General features: G+C 35.4%; 1 protein-coding gene across 8 annotated transcripts in view; it reads left to right on the top strand.

Moving 5' to 3' along the window:
- LOC118187080 (RIMS-binding protein 2-like) overlaps positions 1-19,070 on the top strand; it is a 481,618-nt gene that overhangs the window by 294,203 nt on the left and 168,345 nt on the right. For all 8 annotated transcript variants that reach the window (XM_085807914.1, XM_085807917.1, XM_085807913.1 and 5 more), the window contains 2 exons: positions 16,547-16,645; positions 18,244-18,498. In XM_085807914.1, the coding sequence (XP_085664040.1) occupies positions 16,547-16,645; positions 18,244-18,498 (354 nt within the window). The remainder of the gene's footprint in view (positions 1-16,546; positions 16,646-18,243; positions 18,499-19,070) is intronic.

The raw sequence follows: 19,070 nt of genomic DNA, 5'->3' as shown, positions 1-19,070 counted from the left end.
TCAGAAATGTGGATTAAACTGTACTCGCTAATTGACTCATCGTTAAGAAATAAGACGAGTAAAGCATTAGCTCTGACGAGTAAAGCTCTGTTTCATGCCTGATAAAATATTCACGAAATTGCTTGCGTTGATGCATGGTGTTTATGGCAAATATCGTCTGTTGCGTGCGCCAGTTTTATTTATATGAACATTTCACAACAGAATATAATTTGTTGATGAAGATTCAAAGTCCGTCCTAAGACTGCGACTACCGTTTGATTAATCAAAAAAAGTGCTCGATATTATTGCTTTCCATTTTAATGGGTCATGTCAAATGCTTCCTGAAAAATTAGGCTTGTAGAAGGTTTAAGTTCATGGCAGAAAATTATGCGCTCAGTTTGCTGTCCACAAAGCTAATATAAAACACGCTTTCAGTAATGTAAAAGTGTTATTAAAATAAGCTAATGAGAGTCCAAATTAATATATCCTATAACAACTATTTCTGAGATACAGGTATGAAAAGGAAACTTCTAAGTCCTGAGAAATACCAGTTTGCATCATAGATATCTCCACAGTCGTCAAAAACAAAACTATTTCGAGAAATCGCGAATACAGTGTTAATATTTTTCTTACGATCGGGAAGAGCATCATTCATCACGAACGCATTTCAGAAAGCGAAGCTGCCACTGCAACTATTATTTAAGGTTGAACGCTCGTGTTGAAATGTATTAATAAGAACTGAGTACAAGGAACCTGGCATATGTCGTACGACAATGCTTCGCTTCATAAATTATTTTATCACTCTATTAAGAGGAGAGGGGCTATGGCTTGTTCTCCATCACCTATCTTATTCGTTATATGTACATCATTCGACATTTTTCTGCTTCCCAAAATAAAAGGAAAATCACGCTGTGCGATTGTATTGTAACGAGAATGATCATGTTCAAGGTCATCCAAAAGATGGATTTGCAGTAATTTAACCACGGCCAGAGCCGGTGGAACCGGTGCGGTCTGCACATGGCCAGCAGAATTTACGGGTAGCAGAATTAAAGTTCCACAGGAAACGCACCGGGCAGCAACACGCATAGTGCCGGGCATGAATACTGGTCCAGGGTACTCTATTATATTCCGGGAAAAGGAGCATATTTTGAACAATTTGAATATTGGCAAAATATATTCTATTTTGTTTTTGACTTAACAGATTAGATTTCTTTTTAGATACACTGAATGAAACCAAATTTCTTTACCCTCCATGCACACTGCTAATTACATTCTCCAGTATGTGCTATGTCAAGCAAAAAGGCAGGCGCAAGTATTGAAATGTCGCGAGAATTGCACAACTTGCTCTGCAAAAATTAATTGCTATAGCTTGATGCCTTCTCCTCCTATTAAATTGTAATATTAATTAAATTTACATTAGCTAGAACTGAAAGGATGAGAAAAAGGTAACAGAAGCTATGAATAAGTGGGTTAATTAAATTTAAAATCTTCAGCATGAAAAAATCTGATGTAGGGTTTTAGAGGTCCATAATGAAAGATGAAAATTGAGAAAACAAAACTGCGTAGTATATTAATTTAAAACTACATGAAAAATAGGATTTACTCTTAATATTATGCATCAAAATAGCTTTCAGTGGTTAATCAAATTAAATTTTCAGGCATTGTAGATAATCTCAAGAAGAAAGACTACAATAATCAAATTCTGTATAATATTGCAGATATTTGTGTTAAAGGTTTCCATGGTCTGGGTCTCTTAATTAATTTTATGTTATTTAGGTCTTATAATTAGTAGATATTTCCCCTAATTGCATGATAATTCATATAAGTGGTTTTAAAGGGAGCTAAAACTGCAGCTCTTTAGCTTGTAATACGACTAATTATTTTTCAACTAGTAACTGTCCGCGGTTTCTTTTGTTAATTAAAAAGGAAAAATTGAGTACTGTGGAGAGACGCTTACTTGACGTATCTGGTAAAACAAAATGTTGAGGAATTTAGAGTCTATACAGGCAAATTCTTGTGCATTATGCAGGGCTATACAGTATTCACAGGCAAATACTTACAACGATTAAATTACTTTAAAAAAAGCTGCAAAATAATAAGAAACCTTACTGTGAATAATTCTGACTATTTTCGAAATAAAAGATCGGCAAACTCAGAAATGCACATTTTAAAAGTTTAATCTGTAATATGCAACAGCGAATGAAAGTTAGTTAATTGAAAAAAATCGCTACTTTAATCTCAGAGAGGAAGTTTCTACCTTTATTCAAGCGTTAAAATATACACTCATGTCCAAAATTATCTTTACATACCCAAAAATGATGATATTCAATGAAATATCGAATCAATGTGATCCGTATTTGCAGGGAATGTGTGAAAACCAAGCCTAATTAGCATTATCCAATCAAAAGTAATCAAACGGTTTGTGATATGCAAATCTAGGCGTTACGTCATCCAAGAGTGAATCAAGCGCTTTGCGCAAACTGAATATTTGAGTGAATTTCTGCAACATAGCGTTTGATTTCAGTGTGTAGGGATTCAAAGCGGTTTGTTATGGCTTCGAAGTATCATTTGGAAGAATCTGTAAAGTGGCGAATTATCGGCCGTTTAGAAGCAGGGCAGTTAATCATGGAAACAGCCACATGTCTGAATATTTCAAGACAGACAGTCTCTAAGCTATGGAAACAGTTTCAAAATGATGGAAGTGTTGTAAGGAGGCCTGGACAAGGTCGGAAACGAATGACAACTGCTTCTGAAGATCGGTATTTGGCATTAACTGCCCGTCGTAACAGAAAGGCTACTGCTCGCCAGTTAAGTTCAGAGCTTGCAGCCGCCACTGGAACTGTTGCATCACGGCAAACAACATACAGAAGGCTTAATGAAAAAGGCCTTTATGCCAGAAAGCCAAGGGTATGTGTTTTACTGTCTTCACAGAAAAAGAGGGATCGCTTTAATTGGTGTAATGAACATCAAAGCTGGACTGAACATCAATGGTCCCATATTCTCTTTACTGATGAGTCGCGGTTTAGTTTAACTGGTGATTCTAAACATGTTTACATCTGGAGGGAGTCAGGAACACGAAATGATCCCTCGAACATTGTGGAACGTGACCGTTTCGGTAGTGGAGGTGTGATGGTATGGGGTGGAATAATGATCGATGGACGTACGCCCCTACACGTGTTCAGCAGCGGATCTGTGACAGGCCAGATATATCAAGATGAGGTCTTAGATCCTTATGTAAGACTTTTCAGGGATGCATATGGACCTGACTTTTTATTTATGGATGATAATGCCCGTCCACATCCAGCAAACCTCGTTGATGAATTCCTTGAAAGTGAAGACATTAAGCGAATACCTTGGCCACCAAACTCTCCTGACCTTAACCCGATAGAGAACTTATGGGACTACCTTGGAAGAGCAATTGCACGTATACATCCTCCTCCTAGAGATGTAAATGCTCTGAAGACTGCATTGCTGGAAGAGTGGAGATTAATTCCCCAAACTGTGGTTAACAACGTTATTTCCAGCCTTAAAACCCGTTGTGTTATGTGTGTACAAATCAGGGTAGATCATATTCCATATTAAATTCGTAAGACTTAATTCTTTTTCTGAATCATTCCTTTTTTTCTTAACTCTCTTTGTTACACTTTATTACCATTTTTATTGTTTCATGCTACAATTTTATATCATATGAGGTGATCTTCAATTTTTTCTTTTGCATTTATGTGTCATCATGTTATGTATGATTCCACGAAAATTCATTAAATTATAAGTCATAGTCTCTGAGAAATCCGTGAATTTATGCATGTAAACATAATTTTGGACATGAGTGTATTTTATTATATTCTCAAGATTACAGTGAGAAAAATATTCGAAGCAAACACATTAAACAAAGTTCAATTTTCATAATAAAATATATTTTGAATATGAATAGTGTGTTTAAAAATGAGAAATGCACGCTCTAATTTAAATATAACAAAACAATTATTTAAATAAAAGGCAAAAAATTATTTTGAACAAAATAAAAGTGCGTTTCTTCATATAAAAGTTTTGCGCTTATTTTATTCTACATTTTATTATATGCTAAACAATGTCAGCATCCATAAAGAATAATGATGCCTAATTTAAGTTGTTAGTCAAGAAGCATAAATTAAATTTTTTTAGTTGATATGTAATGTCTGACTGCTGATTTAGTTTCACCTAACAAAGAATATATTCTTTTTATAACGAACTCTGTTAATAATAATCCCGCAAAACGAAAAAACGAACTTTTTGGCCTTGTCCAATTTCCTATAAACTTAACACTATTTGAGAGGGCTATAGCGAACCGTTAAATATACGAAAATTTGTTATAACGAGCTTTATGGATAGCTTGAAACATTTGTTTGGGAAGGGGGCAATTTTCAATATTTTTCCGGAATTTTTGCAAGATTTAACTGAACATTAACTACAATTAAAATATCCTTGTTAAGGATGTAAGGTGCCATAGTCTACCTACAGGGTGATCAGCGAATAAGCGCTGATTTCAAAATTAAATATATCTACAACAAAGATCGATAGAATTATGCGGTAAACTGTACGTTTATTAGCAAAACTGTAAAAATGGTGTACAAAAGTTTAAAAAATTTAGTTACGAAAATCGTTAACAGATGGCGCTTTAATCGCAATGACCTATCAATAGCCTTTAAAAATGTGCTTTTAATTCGAAAGTGATCAGTACGATTGTTGGCTAATTAAAAAAGAAAAAGGCTAGCGTAGAAAGTGAAATAATGTATTCCATTGAACAACGTGTTTTTTTTTTTTTTTTTTTGTTTTGGAATTTCACAAATTATAAGACAATCCTACGGCAACACGTCGCAGTTTTCAAAACCGATTCAATGTTCCAGTTGGTCCCGATGCGAAAACCATTCGCATGCTCTTCGCGAAATTTGAACGGACTGGCAGCGTGACTGATGATCGAAAGGGAAATGTTGGGCCTAGGCAAACTGTAGTCACTCCTGAAAAGGCAGCCAAATTTTCTGGAATTGTTCAGCAAAATCCTAGGAAAAGCATCCGACGGATGGCATCAGAGACAGGTTTGAAGTACACGAGCACGCAAAAAATATTAAAAAATAGCCTAAGGCTGTTTCCATACAAAATCCAAGGTCATCAGGCCATACCCATGAAAGCTGTGAAACAAAGGGCTGACTTTGCAAATCAGATTCTAACAATGCTCGACAACGACAGATTTGATGTGAGCTGCATCTGGTTCACAGATGAGACACATTATCATTTGAATGGAATCGTTAATAAACAAAACTGGAGATTTTGGAATACCGAAAATCCTCATTTGTGTGAAGAGAAAGCACTGCATTCGCCTAAGTTACTGCATGGGCTGCGGTATGCGCCAGAGGCATTATCGGACCATTTTTCGTACGAGAAACGATAACTCCTGAACGTTACATTACAATTTTGGAACAATTTGTCAGCACTCAACTAGTGTTGGAAAATCGACCAGGTATCGACTGGTTCATACAAGATGGGGCTCGACCACATCGAACAGATAAAGTTTTTCGCTTTCTTCATGAATACTTTGGAAATAGAGTAATTGCGTTAGATTATCCGCAATTTACTGACACAGGATTAACTTGACCTCCATATTCTCCCGATCTGAGTCCTTGTGACTTCTTTCTGTGGGGCGCATTGAAAGACACTGTCTATCGAAACGATCCCGCTACTCTAGATGAGCTTGAATCGTTGATTGGTGTTGCATGTGATTCCATTTCCGTTGAGACATTGCAAGACGTGATGTCAAATTTCATTGTTCGTTTACGCCACCTCATTGTTTCGAACGGTGAACATTTTGAAAAAATTGTATTTTGATTGCAAAGGCTGCTTCAATTTATTGCTTTTTTAACTCCTTTCAGAGAAAGAGTTTTCAGCGCAGAGCGCCATCTGTTAACGATTTTCGTAACTAAATTTTCTAAACTTTTGTACACCATTTTTACAGTTTTGCTAATGAACGTACAGTTTACCGCATAATTCTATCGATCTTTGTTGTAGAGATATTTAATTTTGAAATCAGGGCTTATTCGCTGATCACCCTGTGTGTCAGTGTATCGTAAAATAGTATATTTGTTACAGTTCCTTTATTTTCATACCCATTTTTCGGTGTGTTTTAAACAAAGAGCTATGCTAGGCGCATTAGGCGTTATTGGAGAACAAAGACATACAATCAACGTATCTTAGGACACCATATGTTGACCCTGACTTTTGAATGAAATAACCTGAATGGATTATCTGATTCCATTGAAGTTCATTCATTGGGTTCTCATACAGAGCTTTGTTCAAGACTGTTGCTATTATGAAAATTTCGCTATTCAGGGAAGAGCGAGAATATATGTTTGTATGAATTTGTGACTACACAGTGATTTGCCTTTTATGGAGTTTAACACGACGGCTTTGCGTTCACAAATGATTTGTGTTAACAAACCACATTGCTAAACAACCAAATCTTGCTACGCTACAGAAGCTGGAGTAAAGATTTTGTTTAAATGTTCTAACTTTTTTGCTTTAAGGCAACCCGGTAAAAGAACCGACAGTTCACAGTGAAAAAACAACTGACATTCGGTCGACGATTTCGATAAGTCAGCTTCACATTCCGTATGCTCAGTTTGATCTTCCTCGATTGATTACGACTAATGCTGTGTTCCTTACGTCTGAAAAAAATTAACGACTTTTATGCCTCAGCATTATGACAATGATGACATCGCATGAACGCTTCCTTTCAATACCTGCAAAATTACCAATCGTAATCCTCAAATATTATTTTGCTGATATTTTGTTTCTCCTAAACTTCGAATAAAAGGTATATTCTTTATCCTTTCTTATTAATATATTTATAAAACGCTTAGCGATATATTTCCTTCTCAAAAATGACTAATCTGAACTATCACATTAAACAATGACAGATTTTTCTTAATCCGTTTCAGAATTCGATTTAGAATATACCACATACTTAAACTAAATCTGCAAGATTTCTTAACATCTTAAGTACTTTAATTCTAACATCAAGTAACATTCTCTTGTAGCGGTAAAATAAAGCATAAAAAACAACAGCCATATAATGCTATGTATGTAATTCTTGTAATTTTTTAAATTCTGGCCCATTTATAGCATTGTTTGTTACGCTGCATTACCTGGCTTAGTAGTGCATGTGTTTATGGTACTCTTCTACTATAATTCGAAGTATGTAGTTTTTAGGTTTACTTAACGCTTCTGTGGTGTTGGCACTGATCTGAATTCTTTTTAGCGTAGTCATTCATTGAGTTACCTATAATACATACACATACCTTCCTGAGACAAAACCTTTACGTCTTTCAAGTAATGTGCAGACAAATATAAATATGCAATATAACGAAGGTATGTTTTCTGGATACCGGAAGATCTGAACTTCGTATGTCGAAAAAACATTAGTGATTACGGGCCTATCGTACCAACATGATACCTAAATATGATGCAAAGAACGAAATCAAGAATAATCCCTCTGATTAGCAAAATAAGTCTTCTGATTTCTTCATTTATAAACCAGATGTCCACCCTATTAAAATATTTTATTTATAAAGTGTGATTATAATTCGCGTTTGAAAATGTACACGAATAAAAATACTTGAATATTTTGCCCTTAATGCGCTATTTCGTTTCATGGCTTATTTCTTTATAAAAAAGACTTCTGTAAAAGAAATAAGCTGTTTTAACTGTTGGAAATGTTGATCCCTTCTTTTCTATTTTCTTTAGAATAGTAAAAAAGTATAGCTAAAAAGTCCTAGGGAAAGTTTTTTGTTTTTGAATATTTTAAGATTTATGTCATTACTTTAGATTAGTCAGTAAAGATATATTTAGTTCTTTGATCTTTCTATCCACCCTTTTTAAACATGATTATAGATTTTTAAAGTAAACAGACTCAAAAACTGACTTCGGAAGAAGGAGATTTTTTGAACGATGAGAAGAAATGTACAAATGTACAAATCGGAGCTCGATTGACATGACATAGTTTAGGTGATAGACTGTATTTTTTTAAATCAAAGATAGAAGCATATTTAAATCATAGTACGGCACAACTTCCTTAGATTTTTTCTTTATTTGCTGAATGAGAAGTCTTTTATAAAATGCATTACTTTAAAATAGTTTCTTGTGCCGTTATATTATCAATTTTATTTGGACTAAAAATTCCCGTTTCTTCTTTTCTAAAGTATTTAGTTTCCTTTCAAAAAATTGCTCATTCTGAGTGATGAGTTACCCAGATTAAATGAGCCTTCTTCGATAATATAAGCTAGAATACGCTGCTAGCCATTAAAATTGCTACACAACATTACAAACCTGAAACTTGCTTGATAAAATATGTTGGAATTTTAAAATGATTAGAATTGTAATTTTAAAATGATTAGATTAGTATTATCGCAAGTTATTGGCAAGAATAATAACACATAGAACCATTATGAAAGGAGAGACTACACAACCAACTGAACAGCCACCATCTGGACTGCATTCAGTTGGTGCATCCGGAAATTGCTCTTAGTTACATTCGTTGTTTTTCTGGGCTGGACGTCGTCTTATGCCTCCTGTAAGAGTAAGTACTACTGTCACAGAAGATCACAGACTAGTATGACAGCGGACTACTAATATGTCGCATAATTAATTACTAATAAACCGCGTAATTTGCATTGGTCAAGATCTAATGATTGTCATGAGAATTTTCAGTTGTTAGGTCCAGGAGGACCATACAGAGCGACTTGAGGGGTTTCAACGGAATCAAAGCTCTAATTCGGACATCTACAGACCATATGTCCGCATTGCTGTTAGGGATCTTACAGTTATCACATGCCGTAGATATGTTGGCCTGGGTGTGTTGGACAGCGTGAGGTACACGTGTGTACGGTGCGATGACGACTGTAACGCCCTAGATTGTCAGTAAGGCAACCATTGATTTCGACTTCCCATAATACTTCAAGTACAAAAATCAACTTCTACAATGGTTCATTAAGCCTTGCGTGTGGGCTTATCACTGGCGCCACGTCATCTTTTATCAGGAATCCCGCTTTTTGCTTACAGTATCATGATAGTCGTACCCTACTGTAAAGGCACCAAGAAGAACGTATCTTGGAAGCTTGAATTCTCCATCTTCACCTAGATTGAAAGGGGCCCACATGGTACATATCTCGTTCGCATATCCGCTACTTTGACAGGTTAAAACTACATTAATAAGGTTTCAATGCCTTCAACATAACAGTTCGGAACTGATTCTTGCTCCCATTAGCCTATGTTTACTTAAGTTTTGCATTCTATAGGAGCGTTTTGTTGATTACTAGGCTTTCTTACTTTTTAATATTCATGTATTCTCACACGACAGAATCTTTTTGTGATACCTATGAACTGCGTGATATATTCATTGTTATTTAAGGAGCATCTCGTATTATCAACCATATGCTGTTCAGATTTCCAGAATAACTTTTGGTTAACGACGTTGTAAATACTGTCTGGTTCAACAAGACAGAGCTTCCCAGGTGAGCATAACATCTATATGTACTACTAATAAATGTGCGCCTTTAATTTTGCTATGGTTATTAAGAGTTTAGGGATTCAGTACTAGTAGAATCAATACTGGAAATGTTTAATAAGCAAAAGTATCTCAGAAAACTATTTAAAACAGTTGAAGAGAACTTTTCGGTACAAAAAAATCTCTAACGCATTTTTTAGCCTTCTGGGCTAATTTACCGTATTCTTTGACAAATAATACTATTTTCATAAGATTTTACATGGGCATGACTTTTATGATAAATTTACGTAAATCAGCAGTTTAGTGGATTTAGAAAATATGCTGACTCTGATTGAATGAAATTTATTAGTTGTATATCATCATTAGTCTGTGTAATTCTTGCTGACTATTGAAAACGCTGACTATTGCTTTTTAAAATAGAGGTAATACCCGAAGTTTTTTAGTAGTTCGTTCTTACACCAAAGGTGGTAGTAGAGTCAATGTTTCGCACACGCGAGACTAAAATTAGAAGGATCATACTGGACTATTAATCTTCCCCCCCCCAAAAAAAAGTCTATATTCAATTATCTGAAAACTGTAGTGTTATTTGTAAATTAAAATTTAAGGTAATTGTAGGTATTAAAAAGCTTATTAATAATTACTAATGTATATAATTTACATTACAACTGTAAAATTAAACTGTGCTGTTGCGAAGTCTTTGAAAGTTTTTGAGGACTGGGAGAAATCCCTTAATGAAATCTGAACCAACAAAGATCTCTTTAAGAAGGCCCTTCACAGAAGACAAGAATACCTTTTGTTCCCTTTGCAGTCCTTGCCATTCACTGCTAGTTCGAATTAAGGTTTTTCAAAGATCTCCATTCCATCTTTAATGATATTTAATATTTCGTTTAATTCTGATAATATGGCATTTTCTGTTAGCGTTCTTCATAACATTTCTATAGCTGCCAAATTCCTCAGTTTGTTGAACGAATTGGTTCTCAGATCCCGTAAGAGCGTTAAGCGGGAATTCCTGCTGAGGGGAATACGCGTGTTTATCATTGACTTCCGAATAAGATTCTATTCTCATTATAAGGAACTTAATCTCCTAAAAAAACACCCACCTAAACTGCACAAAATAATTTTAATTGTAGAAATGAATAAATCATTTATTAATTTAATTTCAGGTAAATTGAGAAGTAACGTATGTCGTGGCACTGTTGAGTAATTAACTGTATAATGAGGTGTTTTAAATTAGTATTTTAAGATAAGATATTTTCAAATTGCACAAATATTTAATTTAGAACTTCACAAAGAGGCGAAGAACTGTTTAAATACCTTACTTAAGTGCTATTATTTAAGTGCTATTAAAAGCTTTAAAAGCACTCAATTTCAATATTTAATTGGAACCATATGCCCTTCAAAGATTTATCTATAACTTAAATACATTCTGTATTTCTGTCAAGACAACTTTACATAGCATTTACAAGTTGAAAAGCTTGTCTGTTTGTAAATTATATAACTAAAACTATTCACTGCGAGAACGCTGTAAATTTCAATGCATACTACATTTCTTTGTATTTAAGTTCTATACTTAGATTTCAGGTTATCCTTGAGTATTTTTACTAGGGCAGTGATCTCGAACTCAGACTGCGGCAGGGCCGAATGCTCAATTCGAAAACAGCTGATGGGACAGAAGGCTTTTTTAAACTAAATTTGAAAACATTTTTAACAAAACATAAAATAAACGTTAGATTTTGCTAACTGAATATTTATCAAAGCATGCATAAACAATAACACAAAGGAAAAAATTCAAATTTATACTTATTTTCTCTCTGAAGATTAAAGGTTGATACGTACAAGAAACTTCTGTTCATCATACTTTGCCATTCAAACGCATTGACAGCTAAATATAAGGTTTTTAGACTTAGTTTTTAGATCCAGGTCAAGGCTTTACCCCTGATGTCAAAGTCTTCGTAGAGTTTAATAATTAGTTTGTTTCCAGACACGGTCAAATGCCTTTGATAAATCTAGAAAAGCAGCCACAGTATAATTGGTAGGTCGCTTGCTTTGGGCATCTCTAATCTTCTGGCTGAGATAAACCAATTGATTAGTAGTGCTATGACCTCTTCTAAAACAGTATTGTTCTTTTGGTAGGAGGTTATGGGTATCCAAGTGGAAGAGCAACCGCCGCATAATCATTTTCCATGACTTTACATGTAATGCTGGTTAGGGCGATGGGTCTGAAGCTCCCAGGAGATCCGTCGGTTTGGCCAGGTTTCTGAACAGGTATGATTGTGGCTCCTTTCCACTCTTTAGGAAGGCGTCCAAGACTCCAACATTGATTCACTATATTCAGAAATTTCTTTCTTGCATGAATGCCAAGATGCCCAATTATCTGACCATGGATGCCATCAGGTCCAGGAGTTTTGGTCAAGTCAAAATCCTCGAGTGCCATCTACAATTCATGCATGGAGAAGGATTTAAAGAAACGGGGATTGCCCGAGACAGCACTACGACATCCACGTGCAAGATCTCTAGACCTTTTTGTCACTTTCTTATCAACCTCTGTAAACGTCAGCTCACTTATCTTCTGGTAATGTGCCCCGAGGAGATCAGCCGCAGCTTTATCATCTCCGTATCTAAAATAGTATTACATCCCTTTATCTGAGGTTGTTCACTGCTAATATTTTTGATCAATTTCCACAGTTTCATGCCCGATGATCTAGCATCAAGTCCCTCACATCTATCCATCCACTTTTTCCTCTTGAGCAGCACATAGATTCGTTTTATTTCTGCACTGACTTTGTTCATCTCTGTCCTGTTTTGCTCTGTATTATTGTTTTTCAATTTGAGTCGCAGGTTCTCTGTCTTCCGGAGCAAAAGCAGCAAAGCCGGCGAATTATGAGTAAAGTAGGGATTAAAGAGCTTTACCTTCCTCTAGGTATAGTTCTTTTAGCTGCCTTGAAGAGCATGTGCTTGAAAGTAATCCAGTTAATATCAAGGTCACTTGAGTGAATGCCGGGTTCAACCAGTGTGTCAACGAGATCACCAAAGGCCTTCCAGTCTGCCTTAACAAAATTCTAATATTTTTTACGCTTGAGGAAAGTACACTGTTTCTTCTTTATATCAATTAAAATTAGAGAATGGTCACTCCCAATGTTCTTCATAACTGTCCAGGTGCAAATTGGAAAGATAGTGGGACTTACCATGGACAAATCGAGGGCTTCAGACGTGTTATAGCTATATGAAGAGGGTGTTGGAGTACCATCATTAAGAATCATGAAACCTGAGTCATCTATAGAATGAAGAAGATCAATTCCTCTCTAATTCTGGGAAGAACATCCCCACCCTGGATGCTTAGCATTTAAGTCACCAGAAGTAGAGAATTTCCAGATAAAAGATTATCAAAGACTCCAGTCAGATTACCAATGTTAGGAGGGTGATATAAATTAAAGATATCTAGTGGTTCACCTCTCCACATAACATTGATGCCTTTGAACTCTAAATCTGAACCAGTGGGTGCATAATAGCTTTTGGAAATATAGTTAATATCTCTGATAATGTTGAAATACCATTAACATTACATTGGACTATTTTAAGAGTTCGTTGTCTAGGAGACTGTAGATTACTTTCGGACGAAGTCTTCTTCCTAAACCTCAAACGCGCCCCTTTTGAACCTGCGCGACGGGCGATGCAGTATGGATTACATTAGAAAGCTTCATGACTCATGGGTGGAGGAAAAGGGCAGCCTCTCTAAGTCGTGAGACCCAAGCACCAATGGTAGAGGACTGACTTAGCTCAGATGCCTGTAGGCTTTAGCTGGGTATAGTGGAATAGCCTTCACGCCTTGGGTGGCCCTACCAGGAGTATACACTCCCGACGTACTTCGCCTATTCCATCCAGTGCCACCCCGTCGCCACGTTGAGGCAGCCTACAGGTCTTGAGGGGGCAATGTTTCCTTATAGTGTTAACGAAATCCTAAGTCTCATGACATAGGATTTCAATTTATATTCTTAAAGCAATAAAAATCGATTGAAATATTTAATAGTTATTCATCTACTCATATGTTTCATTGACCGCTTGCGCGGTGCATAGCGCTTTTCCTTGCAATTCAACTATATGCGTAACAGTGACCTTAATTTTTTTGAGGTTCTGTTAGTTTGTGTTATTATGGATAATATAGCCATGCCTAATTAACTGCACTTACAAACACTATGAGAATTTTTAAGGTAAATCTAATCAGCGGCACAAGGATAATTTGATTTATCTCAAATTCTAAAAGATTTTTCACTAAAATGGATTAATACGATTTTTAATTTCATTTTTAATTTGCAAATCATTTTCATATTTAAACACAATATTTTATAAATTAATTGCCATGAAAGATTGTATTATAGGGAAGCAATCCTTCTAGAAACATACAAGAGATTTGTAAATGTATTCACTTGTATGCTCTCAATTATACTCATGTCCATAAATTAAGGATAATGCAAAATCAGGCAAAGGAAGAGTTAGAAGCAAAACAAATTTGACTTATTTGTTAAACAAAAGGTAAAGAGCAAAAAACAGATGCTATATGTTTGATATTATTAAAAAAATTAGCGATTTTTTCTCCCTGGAGCAAATTACAAAAGAAACCTATTTACAAAAAACCAATATTACATGGTTGGTATGATTGTTAATACATTGTATGTCTTCCAGACGATGCAATACAGTCCGTACAACGCGTAGGTATGCTGAGTATCAAATTATCGATCTGATCTTGGGGGATATTACACCACTCAAAAAGCAATGCTCTCCGAAGTTCCGGTAGACATGAAGGAAGAGGTTGACGGGCTGCAACTCGTCAGCCAAGCATGTCCCACACGTGTTCTACTGGATTCAAGTCCGGTGAGAATGCTGGCTACTCCATACGGGTGATATCCTCCGATTAAAGGCATTCGCTTACGATGTTTGCACGGTGAGGACGGGCGTTGTCATCCATAAACACAAATTGTTCGCCCATGGCGCCCCGAAACAAACGTACATGTTGTTCCAGAAGGACGTCCCGAGAGATTTGGCTTGTCATGGTTCCAATTTCAACATGCAGGTCAGTTCTGAAACCCAGAATAATTCCATCCCAAACGAGCACTCCTGCACCACCGTAACGGTGTCGTTCAATGATGTTTTTTTTGGTGGTAACGGGTACCTGGAGCTCTCCATATGAAAGTCCGGCGAGAATCAGACTGCAAGCTAAACCTGGACTCGTCGGAAAACATCACACAAGCCCACTGTTGCGGTGTCCATAATGAATGCTCTCTACTCCAGGCTAACCGCAGGCGACAGTGAGTTGCAGTAAGTGGAACGCATCTGACAGGTCTACGAGCATATAGATCAATCTGCCTTATGCGTCTGTACACGGTCTGCCTTGAAATTATCGTACCGGTGACTGAAGAGAGCTGACGAGGCAGGTCTGAGGCTGTGCTCCGCTTATTTCTTTTGGCAGTAACTGCCAAATACCGGTCCTCATTCGGCTTTGTAACTCTGGGGCGACCTGTGCTGCAACGTCTACTCACATTACTTTCATCTTGGAATCTTTGCCAAAGCCTAGAGATGACACTCTGGACAATTCCAAGTTCGTCTGATGCTTCCAGTTGGGTACGCCCACATTCAACACGGCCGATTATTCTACCACGTAAAAAATCATCCAAATGCGTTTTTTGTGTCATAACTATTCGGTCATTGCACTTAAATGCTTATAAAGCGCCTGCGAACAATTTTACTTCTTTGCCTGTATTCCTTATATATCACTCTCTTACACTTTCATCATTGTGACGTACCATCGGTGTCATCTGGTTACCTCCTGAAATTTACATATGATTCTTGAAGATGTGTGTAATGATTTTACAATTGATATATTTATTTTAGAGTTCGATTTCCGCATGACTCCGAATTATCCTTAATTTATGGACATGAGTGTATTATACAGAGTTTAAGTATGTATTATACAGAGTGTATTATACAGAGTTTAAGTATGGCGCCATCTGTAAATGAGGTTGCAAATGAGGAAGCACTGGACACAGCTGCCTTAGTTTTTCCATGAAAGTGGTAAATGATTTTCAAGACTGAAATGAAGTCTGTGGCGTAGAAGCCAAACCAGCACGCCAACGCAAAAGTGCACTTCTACCTTCGCTGCGAATATTTCGATCTGTTTCATGGTGCAGAAGCTGTTTGGTCACAGAGCGTTTCCAAGCGAAATTAGTGAGTCTATAGCCGGTATTCCTCTTTTTAGAAGGAAAATAATAAAAATTGAAAGTATTTGGCTTCTTGCATTGAAATACTTTTTAAATAAACATCTGGCAGGTCGAAACATTTTCGAGGAGTTTATTGCATTTCCTAACATATAAAATCGTTTCGCAAAACGAAATCCGTAGACATGATCATGGCTGGATAATTGACAGACGGAGAATCTAGAGGCAGCATTCTTACATGCTCTTTGGGAAGTGCTGAAATTTACTTTTCCAGTTAAAAAAAAAATATTAATAATATGGGCTATTCAAAAATAGGAAACGGACGTCTTAATAAATTATTATTTCAATTTATCTAAAAACTTCATTGACAAAAAGTAAAATGTTGTTTATAATGTATCCAACTGTTAATTTTTGGGAACATTTCCAGCTTTGCTGCAATTGATAACAGATGTTTTCAACTCGTGCGTTATGTAACCGACGCAAAATAATTTTTACAACTTCTTTTTTATAATTTTTAATGGTAAAATCTACTTTTACTGTGTTAGATATTAGTAGGAATTTTTTAGATTGCAATTATACTCTGTAAAAATGTTGAAACGTATTCGAAAATCCAAAAGAAGAAAATATATTTGAGTTACATATAGACTTTCAGTTACAAAGTTTTCCCTTGTTCAAATATTCAATATGAAAAATATGTACATCTCTTTAACATGAGAACAGCTGAAAACTTGCGTCTTTCTAGTGAGCTATAGAATGCAAAAAAAATGTAGTAATTTGTCACCTGTTCTGATATACGTACTATAAAATGTTTTCTTTTCTTTTTTAGAACAATCCGTCACTAGGCAAGAATTAGAGCAGCTAATGGCAAAATTAGAGCAAGATAATAGAATACTAGCGGAACTTGACAAGAAAAGAAATGTCTTAGGTAAATTTAAAATTTCTGTAGTGAATAAATTATATCATGATACATGTCCCATGCACTTTTTTATTATTTTTATAAACTAAATTATATTTGATTCCATAATGAGCAATAGGGAAACTATTATGGTAAAACAGCTTGTTCTCGCAAGAAAAAATATATTTAGTTCTATTTTTGTAATGATATTATATAAGGCAAAGATTTATAATTATACTCACATGCTCAATATGGAGAAACAAATACACTTTTATCCAAAATTATATTTATATATGTAGAAATAAATATATTTCATGAATTAATTAATTAGTATTATTTAATTTTTCATGAAATGAGAGAAAGGAAAAAGTAATTATTTTTTCCATTTAATTCATGTTGATCATTTTCTTCCAAAAAGCAGATAATGGCGAACATGATCCAAAAATTGCTTATCACAAAGTATGTCTTTGTAAATTTTTGCGTTTTAGTATTGATTTCAATATTTATCGTATTAAGATATTTTTATGACATCGATGTACTATTCAGAATAAACTGTCATGATTTGTGAAGTGAAGATTTGTCGGCCGCTTTTAGCAGCCATCACAAAAAAGACCATAAAGCAGCTGATGAAACTACGTAACATTAAAAAACTTTCATATCGTGACCGTTTGAATTAGAAGGTTTAAGCAGAAAAGTTGTCCTGCCAGAAAGCGGAACATTTGTGTTTATGCTTCAAAACAAAAGAGAGCCCCCGGAAGTGGTGCAGGAAACACCCAAGCTGGATCTATAGCAACGGGCCTAAGTTCTCCTGACGAAACTCACTTTATCATTTGATTCTAAATACACTTACATCTGGAAAAAAAATCAAAATTAGGGACTATGGCCATTACGGAAGCTCAGAACTGATGCTACAGAGATCGATAATGATCAATGGATATATTTACCAGCATGTGTTGAGAAAAGGATCTGGACCAAAGATATCCAAATGAAATTGTATAAAGCTTTTTAACCTATATAAAGCTTTTTAACGGTATAAAATGGTATGCAAAGCCTTACCTACGTTAAAATCTGTTGGTGACAATAATATTATTTCCCTACAGCCATTATATAATTACGAAGTAATTTTTAATCGGAGTATTTTTTAAGCCTACGGATACAAATATACGATATGCAGTTGATAATAATTAACAGCATTGCAGTTGATAATGATTAACAGTATTAATAGGCTTTTCAGAAAGAAACTGTTCTAAAAATCCATTTCGCTCGGAAAGGAATTGAAATAAATAAGTCTTGCAATGCATGAAAAATAATTTCAAGATATCTTCAAATGCTACCAGTTGAGAACTTTGGTGGATAAATGATTATCGGGCAAAAATTTGACTCAATCCGAATTTATTATATTGTCACAAAATAAGGAATATTATGAGAGAGGAAAAGAAAGAATAAAGAGAGAAAGGTTAAGATTATGCCATTTGTAGCTAAATTTAAGCACTTTTACTATCACCAAACAGAAGCCGCTTTATTAAAGGTGGCTTCTGAGTCGAGTTGAAATAGTGAAATTTTCTAGTCTTCAACAATAACAATACTATTTTTTATCATTTATAGACAAATAAACTCTTCCTTCATAGAATCTTACTCCACTTCGTTGGGTTCGAAGTCATCTTTACACCTGACGAATAACGGAATACTTGGTCATCATTCCATTATGCCATCCCCCAGTCCATCTTTAGGAAGCCTAAGAGATCCTACCGCCTCTGCGTTAGTGCAAGGTCTCACTGCTTCCGCCTCTTCTGCATCTCTTCATCATGCGTTGGTACCTGCTGGACATGCCTTGATACCCTCTGCACTTCTTCAAAGATTTTCCAGCGGCGGTTTAACTGAAGGTAAGTACAAAATAAACGCGTTAATGTACTTCCTCTCTGTGTTAACAGTTTAATGCTTAATAAGACCCAAAACAGAATTTGATATTAATTTAGGAATGATTTATGCACGACTTCGGACGAATAAATAAATATGATAAATATTATTTATAGCATTCAAGCATGTATACCGTACTGGTGAATCTTAAGTACCATTCATCCTTGATGTATACGGTTTTGAAGTTTGACTTAAAGAACTTAGTTTGAAATTTTTCTTTAAATATATATGAAACCTTTTTGTAGATTTACCGTAATTTGGAGGGAAAAAAACTCTCACTCGCTTTATGCAGTAAACTAACATCAATGTTTTTAGAGTTGTCACGGATGTGTTTAATGTATACTAGGTTATAATCTACTATCATTTACTGCCATAAAAACATTAAAATTTTTTAAGATTATACTCTGCAAACACTTGCAGACTTCGCATCGCAAAATTCGCAGTCACAAGACAAAGAGGCAAAGCAATACCTTCAAAAATTAACAACATTATATATATGGTGTACATTTAGGGCAGTTACAAAAATCTTCGTAATTTC

Source organism: Stegodyphus dumicola, chromosome X1, assembly GCF_044657685.1.
Source record: "Stegodyphus dumicola isolate Sdum_Otavi_A_Nest chromosome X1, ASM4465768v1".
In the NCBI taxonomy this organism is placed as follows: Eukaryota; Metazoa; Arthropoda; class Arachnida; order Araneae; family Eresidae; genus Stegodyphus; species Stegodyphus dumicola.
The sequence above is the reverse complement of the archived record's forward strand: the minus strand, read 5'-3'. Positions and strand labels throughout refer to the sequence as shown.